This window comes from Rhamphochromis sp. 'chilingali' (assembly GCF_963969265.1).
Source record: "Rhamphochromis sp. 'chilingali' genome assembly, chromosome: 5".
Lineage (NCBI taxonomy): Eukaryota > Metazoa > Chordata > Actinopteri > Cichliformes > Cichlidae > Rhamphochromis > Rhamphochromis sp. 'chilingali'.
The window spans coordinates 35,722,982-35,734,134 of record NC_137932.1 but is presented as its reverse complement, the minus strand read 5'-3'; the positions used below and the strand labels follow the sequence as shown (position 1 = coordinate 35,734,134).

At 41.5% G+C, this 11,153-nt stretch overlaps 1 protein-coding gene across 1 annotated transcript in view; it reads left to right on the top strand.

Moving 5' to 3' along the window:
* Positions 1-893: 893 nt before the first annotated feature.
* Positions 894-11,153, top strand: part of kcnk10a (potassium channel, subfamily K, member 10a) — a 33,007-nt gene continuing 22,747 nt past the window's right edge. The window contains exons 1-2 of the mRNA XM_080881978.1: positions 894-1,343; positions 3,283-3,668. Of these exons, the coding sequence (XP_080738104.1) occupies positions 1,289-1,343; positions 3,283-3,668 (441 nt within the window). The 5' untranslated portion in view covers positions 894-1,288. The remainder of the gene's footprint in view (positions 1,344-3,282; positions 3,669-11,153) is intronic.

Genomic DNA, 11,153 nt, shown 5'->3' with positions numbered 1-11,153 from the left:
GGTTAACTGACAATCTAAAGAGGGATAAATCATACATGAGAAATGAAGGTGTTGTATGAAGTCTGAGTTCTCAGATCTAAAATCTGAAAATGACAAACTGCACCTGTTCAGCGTGGCTGTTTTATTAAACCGGATTTGATTCTCTCTTCTATAGCAACAAGAGTTTACTTGCTAACATGTTGAAGGGTTACTAAAACTTCTTGACACTACTCTTAACTCTGCTATCGCATCTGTTTACTTGCTAATTCTAGCTCGGTTACTGTACTGTGTGTAGATTGATCAGAGCATAGGAAGCATAGCCAGTGGCAGCTTGTCTAGCATACTGGTCTCCCATTAGTTTCTTGTTAAAGACCACAGATTTATCCACAATGTGAATGCCCAAACAATCAAAGAAACTGCTGACCTCTCAGCTTAACAAGCTCCGCCTTCGTTAACAGGTCGTGGACAGGCTCTTAAGAAAGAAACAGCAACAAACTTGGCTATGAAATTGTAGTCAAGCAGAATCAAGCCTGCTTCCAGAGCCAATAGCTAACTGCGTCAGAAGATGGCAGCAATCTTGTGCCATCAAATAGGCCTGATATGACTGAATGCTGTTGGAGATGAAAGGAGAGGGTTAGAGTTTTAACACTCCACAATCCTAACCCTAATTCGTGTAACAATGGAGTCAACATATTTTAATTTAGCACAGACTTCTTATATAATGCTTATATTTCTCAACAGCTACCAGGTGTTATTGTTAAATAAACACTGAAGCGCGTCTTGCTGTGGTTCAGCATCTCTCCTCTCTTTGCTTGCTCCTCTCATTTGGACAAACGTGATCTAGTGGTAAAGGCACGACGCTGCGCTACGGTGTGGAGATTAAGCCAAACTGCACCAGCAGCAGCATCTGGGAGTGGTGGGTCTTGACAACTAGCAGCGCAGAGCTGTTCAGATGCACCGTGATGTAAATGTATAACAGAAATCCGTCGCAATGTGATGGTTAGATTCTTCAGTGGAGCATCGCTTCTCGTTACCCGCGCCCATGGTGTTTACTGCTACACAATGCAGACGGTGATGCGGCGAGCGGTGGGTGTGCGCTTCTGAAGACCGCCACCGTTGGGGAGAAGAGAAGCTTCATACAAGCAGCAAGTCTCTCAGCCACTGAAGCGGAACCACGCGCTGCGGATAATGTCTTTTTACTCCCTGCCATTTTCCATTCTTTCCCGGTTAAAAGCGACGGAATCAACAGAAAGACCCTGAAAGTTGGATATATATTTCTTCTAATAGTGGCAGTGCCAGAAGAGCCAAGATGAAATTTCCCACTGAGAATCCAAGAAAACCAGGGAACATGAACCCTCCACCAGGTTAGCCCGTCAGTCAGTATGCTGTTTTTGTGAAGGTGCTGGTGTGTTTTATTCATGCTGCACTTTCGCGTTAGATGTCGTTCTGGATTCGGTGAAAGTTGGCGTTCACATCCTCCCATTACTGCATGTTTTGAAATGAACTGCTGAAGTCAAACTGCTCTTTGTGACCTTTATTTGCTCTGTAAACACTAATTGGTCCAGTATCTCCCACTGGCTTGGCTACTTAACATGCTGACCAGACATTGAATTTCCACAGGAAGCTGCATGCTGAAGTTTACTATGGGCAAACACTGCAGCCGCATCCACCCCGCGGCGTCTTCGGTACTCTGTGGTGTTTATACCTGAGAAATCATTTAATGGCAGAAAGATAATTATGCCCACAGCGGGGCAACGCAGGGACATCTAGCCTGAGGCTGTTAGTCAACAAATGCTCCGGTGTGATGCAGCGGGGAGGTCTGTCGTAACATTACCTCATCCACCCCCGTGGAAATAGCCCCCCGAATCCCGCATGACCGTCACGTTCTCCCACACCGTCAACATGCGCATGTTTATCGAGTGTTTGCAAGCTCTTGATCAGTTCAAAGTCTTTTATATGGCACCCCTCTATTATTTTCAAGTGCTGTTGGCACATCATTAATTGCGGGATTTCTGAAGTGTACACCTGCATGTAAGCTTAACTGTACACACTGCAGCTGACTGATTACATAAATCAAAGCAGCCGTCTCTGCTGGTTTCTACAAGTGTACTAATGTCAGTGAAATGTGTTGCAGCTGTCATGATTCCCTGTGCTGCTTTTACATAACACTGTGTCGTGAATAGAAGAAATGCAAAATCCACCTGTTTGGCTTTGCTGGGCTGTTACTCTGAGAGCTCATCACGATCTGTTTTTGTCAACCACAGAAGAAGGTGTGACATTCACTAATATGTTGGGATTTTTTTTACAGTAACACTTTCAGTGGCGTAGCAAATAATAAACAGCAGTTACTTATATTCAGAGAATGATTGTTTAAAAGAGATATCGATAGAATTTACTCTAAACACTATCCACCAAATCAGAAAGCCTCTAGATCTGAGATGCAGTTGAACAACTGTCAAAACTTGAATTGTGATTTTCTGCCCAAGGTCAAGAAGGAACATTCTAGTGCTGCACCCTGTTATTGCTGTGGTTTAATAGCTGACATCCTCTAAATAATTATTTAGTTTGTTCATTCAAAACCTATAGAGTTCATTATTGCTTCAAGTTCTGTGACTTTGAATAGGCATGAATTGAATCTACTTATTCACTTGTCCATTAATCCACTCAGTGTTTTGTTTCTATAACAGAGACAGTGGTGAGAAATTTTATTAGTGTCAGTTAAAAGTGAAAGTAACCTCAGCACCTTAGTGCTTGTTTTATTTAGTCTTCCAAACATCATATTGCTCCCACAGTCCAAAGACATGCAGTTAGTGGGGTTACCTGGTAATTCTAAATTAGCCATAGATGTGAATGCGAACAGACTGGCGACCAGTCCCGTGTATACCCTGCCTCTCGCCCTGTGGTAGCTGGGATAGGCTCCAGCCCACCAACATACTGACAAATAACGATAACAAAGATAAATCCATGATGATCAAATATTTTTTCTTTGGTTTCAAGTAACATGTAAAAAGTATTTTTATAAGCACTTCATAAGCATATAGACTAACAAATTGTACTTCAGTGAATTCCCATTGCATCACTGTTAACTACCACCACTGAGTACCCTGAGGACTTTGTTTGGTCTTTCTGCTTTTCTTCATCTGCAAAATTATTAGCATATGTTTTAAAATCAAACAAACTGTCCTTTCTTATGCTTATTCCTGCTGATCACCTGTTTTCTATCAGAGCACTTGTCAGTGGAAAACATCACTTCAATCATGCAAATATCACATCATTCTATTTTTCATTTCCCCTTTGTTTCAGTGGAAGTCCAGACCAACCTGGTTTCACCAAAGAAGGTGCAGCCAGGCATGCTTCAGTCCAGCCTAGTACATGCCAGTGTGGCCACTATGCAGAACCCAATGGGCTGCGTTCTGCCAAGGCTCTCCGCCTCCTCCCGTCCGCCGAGCATGGTGGCCAGCATGGAGGCGGTGGCCGATGGCTCAGCTCCCTTCACCATGATGAAGCTGAAAACTGTGCTAGCTGTGTTTGTAGTGGTGGTGACCTACCTGGTGGCGGGGGGTTTGGTGTTCCAAGCGCTTGAGCAACCCTTTGAAAATAACCAGAAGATCACCATCACAGCAGAGAAGGCAGCTTTCCTGCTAAAACACCCCTGTGTGTCCGCAGAAGACTTGGAGGCTATCATCAAGGTAAGAGCAGCTGCTGTTTGATAGATTTGCCTTTCCTCAGTCTTTGACTGGTTTTCCCAGTGGGGACTCAGGTCAACTGAAACCTAAGCGTCACATTGATCTGCCGCCATTCGAGCACATACTCTGTCAGGCACCCTGGTGTGGATACAGACCACACTGAATAGTCTGGTACAAATGCGGAGATTGCTCAATGTTTCCAGATATCCTTGAAGAATTTCCTTAATGATGTACTTTATTGAAAGAATATGACTGGGCATGTATGTGTTTGGAAGGAAAGCCTGCTGACTATGGTTAATTCAATAAATTTGTTGAAATTTGAGTGTACTGGCTTTTGGATGTTATTCAGAAAAGAATGGCAAATAATAGTACATAAGATCATTACAAAAAAATTAAAAAGTGGTAAAGTTGGAGTATTTCTTAGTAAATCTGAAAAACATAGACCTCTGTTTATATGTTACTAACTAGTCATCTTTGTGTAAAGCATAATCTTTTAGGTTTAATATCATATTTGGGAGTGGTTCTAAAATGATAAAAAATAATCATTGCAAAATATTTTTTTTCTCAGTAGAAATATGAGAGAGGTCAATGCAAAATTGATAATCTCATTTCATCCATGTTTTGACTGACAACATGAAAGGCCATTAACAAAAGTAAAAGTAACAAAGTAGTAAGGTTGGAAAAGGAAGGAAAGAAAGGCTGTTTATTTGATTTGATTTGATTTGATTTGATATACCTTTATTAGTCCCACAAGGGGAAATTTCATAAGGCTGCCGACCTATTGCACGCAATGGCGGCGCCATCTTACCCTCCGACCATACATACATTACACAAAACATCATATGGGGAAGACAGGTCAGAGAGGTATAACAATGGAAAATGCACCACATGAGGAAAGATAAGGAGAAAAAAAATAACTCCCCCCCCCCCCCCCCCCCCCCCCCCCCCCAGACTGAGCTCCAACAGGGAGATCAGTTTGAGAACAGAAAAAAACACCTCTGCACATAGCACATGAAAAAAACTCTTAATACACCAAAGAAACACATGACAAGCAACAGGGGTGGGTAAAGGGTGAGAGACAGCCGATTTAGACAGTACATCCGGGCCTGCAGCCTGTGCGCTGGTCTCCTTGATCCACTGTCAGCATCAGAAGGGAATAAGCGTCGAAGGCGTTTGGAAAGGGAGAGGGGATGAGTGTGTGCATATCAGTGTGTATGTATGTGTGTGCGTGTCCAGAGTTCAGCTGAGACAGTGTCCTTCGCCCTGCTAGGCTAAGTAAACAGTCTTCCAGCCAACCCAGGTGGCCTTGCATGGAAGGAACAGTCTAAACACAGTCGTTATCAGGGTGTTGTTGTTCAGCTCCAGCCTTGCGACCGCAGCTGGCGCCGAGAGGGTATCCGCATGAAGTGATGGTGCTTTTTACTTTAGTGCGAACAGCTCATGAGAATTTCAAAGCAGTTCTACAGTCCAACACTGGTCTCTCAATATCCCGTTGGAGAGCCACGAGCTTCGCCATACTTGCGTTCTGTGATGTTGTCATTTCTTGTGCTCAAGGAGCTGATTTCTGAGAACTCACGACAGTGTGCCTCCCCGAGATGTCATCCAATTTGCGCCCAGAGATGTTATTCCGAGCCAGCCCTTCCGAGATGTAATCCAGTCTGCAGTCAGAGATCTTATTCTGAGTATTCACAGCAGCCGTAGCCTTTCCAAGATCTTATCCGTGCTGCGCTCAATGAGCCCATTTGGAGAAACTCACGCCTCTTCCCATCGTTTCAATCCCAGCGGGCAGCCTTGTGGGGGTTTGAACAGCCGGTTCTGCTTCCTTAATTCTTCGATAAGTCAGGGTCAAGCCAGCTCCGATCAGCAAGAACCCTGTTACCATGGTTCCGAATAGGTCGATATCTTCAGCACTCAGGCTCACCCAAGCCCAAACTTCTCGTTGAGAAAGGGGTGTCAATTGCATTTAGGTACCAGTTGATCCAATCCATAATTCCTCTTTTAGGTTTTAGAGAACAGACTGTGAGAGAGTGTTCCAGGGAAAAGTAATACAAAACACACGAGACTAGACAAGGACACAAGAGGCTAAGCAGGGAAGCTAAGGGAGAGGAGGAGGAGGAGAGGAAAAAGAGCAAGAGTAAGTATTGCTCTAAGGTGCAGACATTCATGACTCAGTAGCAGCTTTTCCTTCTTTTTTCTTCTTTTTAAAAATGTAATAACACTGCACATTCATGGATAGATCCTTGTCAGGACTCTGTCCTTGGCTTATTTAACCAGTCACAAATACATAACAGTGGTTTTATAGATTACAGGTTTTACAGTTTTGCTACTGTTTACATGCGCTGCTGCAAAATCTGTGTTGAAACTCAGACTGTTCGGGAACTCGAATTGAAATTTCTATCTGGGAACTCAGAAATTCTGACTTGCAACTTCAAAAGTTAAATGCACCAAGACCAAGTCAGGTTAGGCTGACACCATACATACCATTAGGTTGCGAGTTGGGAGCAACAGCATTGTCAAATATAACAGAGTGGTTTTTATATAGCACCTTTCTACTGAGCACTGAAAATGCTTTCTTATTCATTCTTTTACACACAAATCTAGACAAGTGCTTTTTCTATGCCTAAGCACTTGCAACCTAACATTCACACATTCGCACAAATTCATGAATGCCTTGAGGGCAAACCAGGGTTCAATATCTTGGCCAAGGATAGTTGAACAATTAGTAAAATGATCCCTCCCACCTCCTGAGCCACAGATGCATTTAAACACCCCACCCCATGATAGTCCAAGGCTCAAAAGTGTGGCTAAAGCCTTAGCTCTGGGACCAAGAGCTTCTCAGGCCTGCTAATGCATTGCAATTTTCAGTCTCTGGCTTCCCAAATTACAACACATAACATTAAGCATCCTATTCACACCAAGACAAACAGTGAAACAGGAGAAACTCAGTTTGTGTGTTGTCTTCCTGTTTGGGTGACAGCTGCCTTCACCCTGTGCAACCATGGCAGCTCGAATGTGTCAAAAAAGTGTGGGATGCAACATCTGTATGCCTCTGGAAGATGATGAAAAGCAGGTGGTCACCAAAGGCAGGTCCTTGGGCTCTTTCTGGGTAGTGCAGTTCCATCTTTGGTTATCTCAGTCCCAGCTGGTGAGGCTGATGAGGCTGCCTGTCGACCCACACTCATGTTTGGCCCAGGGGCACCCCAATTTTTGCAGCATGCTCGAAACAGCCGCCGTGTTCCTCAGGAGATGTCAAGGGACATGTTCAGAGGTTGTGAACCCTGAGATCCAAGATGCAAAATTCTTACGGTCCCTGGGGTGAGGCAGGCCATCAGTGCCAGCGGTTGGTTTGCCACCACTGACCTGAAGGATGCCTACTTCCAGATTCCTATCTGCCAAGGCCACTGGCAGTTCCTGGGGTTTGGGTTTGAGGGGACAGGTGGGTGATCAGAGCAGGTGTGTTCATTCAAAAGCAGGGACCTTTGTGGAGTCCTGCCCATGAACACAGACACAAAAAAAATTGACACAGAGTGACGGGAGAGATTCTCAATCACCCTAGGGCCACTTCCGGGCCATACTCAGCACAGATGTTTCTGTATACTATCCCAGACATTTGATTATTGTATTCCATGTATGCCTCACCTGCCTTGCACCCTGCTGTTATGTGCTGGATTGTCTCAGCGGCATCTATGCTCCAGGGGTCTTGCCTGGTGTGGTAGACCCCAGCCTCTATTGTATTGTATTGAATTGAATCTTTATTTTGACAATGTTAAAACAGTTCAGCAACAGAGAAAAAATAGACAAACAAAGCAAAACAAAAGGAAAGGAAAACAAAATAATACTAATTATTAATAACTTACATGTTCAAAAAGGAGTAGGAAGAAGCATAAGCTTATTTACCCCCACTTACCCCCTTTCCACTATTTAGTAATTATTAGTCTGCACTTTTTCTTCCTGTTTATGCCCTGTCCATCAGAAATTCTTTATTACCATTAAATTACATGTTACATGTATTATTTATTTATTTATTTTAAATATATATACCTATATAACCCCAGTAACCTGTCAAAAGAGATACAATTTGCAGACATATATACTCATATAAACATACTTGTGCACCCACACACACGTATACACATCACTGTTGTGAAAATAGTGGGTGAGAACCCCCCCTTTAGACCCCCACCTCCTCCCTGTACTTTGCAAAAACCATATTTTTGAACCGCTTTTAAACTGAGTCATGCTGGGATGTTGATTCCTTTCTTCACTTAGTCTGTTCCACAGCTTCACTCCACACACAGAGATGCAAAAAGATTTTAGTGTTGTACGGATACAGGGATGTTTTAAATTTAATTCCCCCCTCATATTGTATTCCCGTTCCTGTTTAAAAAACAATTTTAGAATATTGTCAGGAAGTAGGTTGTTTTATTGCTTTATACATAATTTGCGCATTAAGGAAGCGAACCAGATCTGGGAATTTTTGTATTTTTGATTTAAAGAATAGTGGATTTGTTTGATCTCTGTAGCCAGTTTTATGGATTATCCTCATGGCCCTTTTTTCCAATATGAAGATTGATGATAGGGAACATTTATAAGTATTGCCCCAAATCTCTGCATAGTAATGCAAATAGAGTGAAATCAGTGAACAATAGAGAATGTGGAGTGATCTGTGGTCCAGAATGAGTTTTACTTTACTCAAAATTGAAATATTTCTTGATACTTTGTTGTGTATATGATATATATTAGAGCTTATTTTATCATCTATTATCACACCAAGAAACTTGTGTTCAAGAACTCTTTCAATTTCCACATCATCTACATGAATCTGCAGTTGTGAGTTTCTTTGGGAATTCCCAAATGAGACAATTTTAGTTTTACTTAAATTTAGTGAGTTTGTTGTTGTATCCAGCAGCTCCTTTAGAACAAAAATATTTGTGTTGTCTGCAAATAATACTAATATATCAGATACCTTAAAAATAGCATTTATATAAATAATAAATAACTTTGGACCTAGTATAGTCCAAGCATGATGAGGAATATTCTTCACAAATTGTTTCCTGTCACTTCAATAATTTTTAACCCACTGCAGTACAACCTGTAGAAATAATCTGGCTGCATACTGTTTCTGATCAATAGCATTTGTAATCTCCTTGATTGACTGACTGAATTAATGTCAGTGATGTTGATCTTTTCGATCTGAATCCATATCGACTGTCAGACAGTAATTTATATTTATCTAAGAATTTGTCTAATTGTTTATTAAACAGGTTTTCTAGGATTTTGGAGAATTGTGGTAGTAAAGAAAAAAGCCTGCTGGGCTTCTGAGCCCTTTTTTTTCTAATTTTCTTCTTTTTTGGCATTTTAGGTGAGAAACTTTCACAATCCACAGTTCAAAATGCAAAGATGATCTCCCTGGAAACTCATGTAGGGCAGACCTTGACAGATGATTTAAGGGGAAATGAAACAAGGCTTGAAAGCCAGATCTCACAAGCAGATCTTAATTTGAGTTGTGACCCAACACTTTCAACTTTGCTAACACCAGGGCTTTTCACAGCCAAAAGCTCACAGCTAATAAAGCATTATAGTAACAGCCAGTTGTTTGGTCTGGACACTTATTGACCTCAGCAAAAGTGAAACCCTGTATGATAATGGACAGGATATTGCAGAGCACAGCTGCTGCAGCTAAATCTGGAAAGCTGTTGTGGATTGTTGCCAGCTTGGTTTCACAGCCTAACACATTTGCGCACAAGGGAAACACAAAAGCTGCATAGTAAAACCACCAATCCTTGAGAAAAAAAAACTGTGATTGGATAAAAGTAAAACCTAAAGTGGTTATTTATGTTGTTAAGGGAAAGTAAGCGGTAGGCAAAAAGATCAGATCTCGCCACTTTGTAGAAGAGAATTCCTTCCTTCTTATCTCATACTTAAAAAGCAGACTTTCAGATGGCTTAGGCCTGGTCACACCACAACTTCAAAATGGAGACTTTAGGAGCCAGGGATTCAACCACTAACCTTCCTGTTAGTGGTTGGAAGACAACTCTCTGACAACTCTAACAGTTGTGTTTTGATGAGCTCTGAAATGTATTAAAAAACTCACGCATGCTGGAAAAAAGAATAAAAGGTAGAAATTACATTTTTATGTGACTATTTTCAGAGGTGTTTTTTTTTTTTTAAGCCACTTATAACTGACCTATTCAAGCATAAAAACAACTTTTCGCTGCTGCTCCCTTCCTGATGCAGGCTTAATGGGGAATTGTGTCTCTAGCTGGGATTTAAGCAGTGACATTAAGATAATGTGTTATCCACTAAACCATTGGAGACATCCCAACAGATCTTATGGCGTAATGAATCTATGAACTTTTTTAATCAAATATTTGTCAGTAGGTACTGAGGAGGTCAGTCAGTGTCTACAGCCATCTGTAAAACATTGCTTAGGCTCTAAATTGAACAGTGAACCTAGAAAACAAGATTTTTGTTATCTGGAAAACATATTCCTCATTAAGAAGCAGTGGTTGACCAATGAAGCCAGCGCAGCAAAGCCTAACCATAAACTCAGAATTAAAGATAGAAAGATTAGCTGTTCAGTAAAAATAATCCCCTCTGTATGTGGAAAAATATATAAACGATATATATATCACTGACTATTAAAGGATAGCCAGTGACCCTGTAAACTGTATTTCCTCCACAGCAAGCACCATCCCTGCCATCCTGGATCCATATTAGAGCAAACAGATTTACAGAGAATTAGATTAACAGGTGCCACTCCTCCTGCTCCAGCTTGTGTCTGCACCGTCCTCTGAGTGTTGGTTTTATTCTGAAAAGATAGGAGACTGCACGTTGGTATCAGGGGGGATGTAGCTAGGCAGCTTTAGAAAGTAGTCTGTTGGATGTGAGTGAGTGAAGACAGAGGCGTGGATTAAGTGGAGGAAGTTAAAGAAGAAACAGTGTTGCTTAGATTTCAGGGAGGAGTTAAGACAGAATCTGGGTGGTAAGGAAAGCACATCTGAAGTGCTGAGGAAACTAGTGTTTGGTGTATCCTTTGGACAGAGGAAAGGTGACAAAGACTTGGAGGTGCGACGAAGAATTACTGGAAAGTATTCAAAGGAAGAGGTTAGCAAAATAAAGTGAGAGAGGTGGCAGAAAGAAAAAGAAGGAAAAAAATAATCAATTACCAGAGACCTTTAAAAAAAAATTTATTTGTTGATACTTGTTTTTTGTAGATAGTCTAGGACTTCTAAAAGAGGTTTTTAGTTTCAAGAATGTAATTTTCCTGGTTACATAGTTACTTTAAAAAAACTGGGCCTCATTTGTGTTTCTTAGTGAGGCCTACAAATGTTTCACAGAAAAATCCATGATTTATCAATATTTTAAAAACAAAATTATAGCCTGGCTGCCTTATATGCAGTCACCTGGCAGCAACCTAACAGAAAAGCCAAGGCCTCCCTCTCCCCAGCCACCTCTTCCAAGTTAGGAGCACTAAACATTTCACTT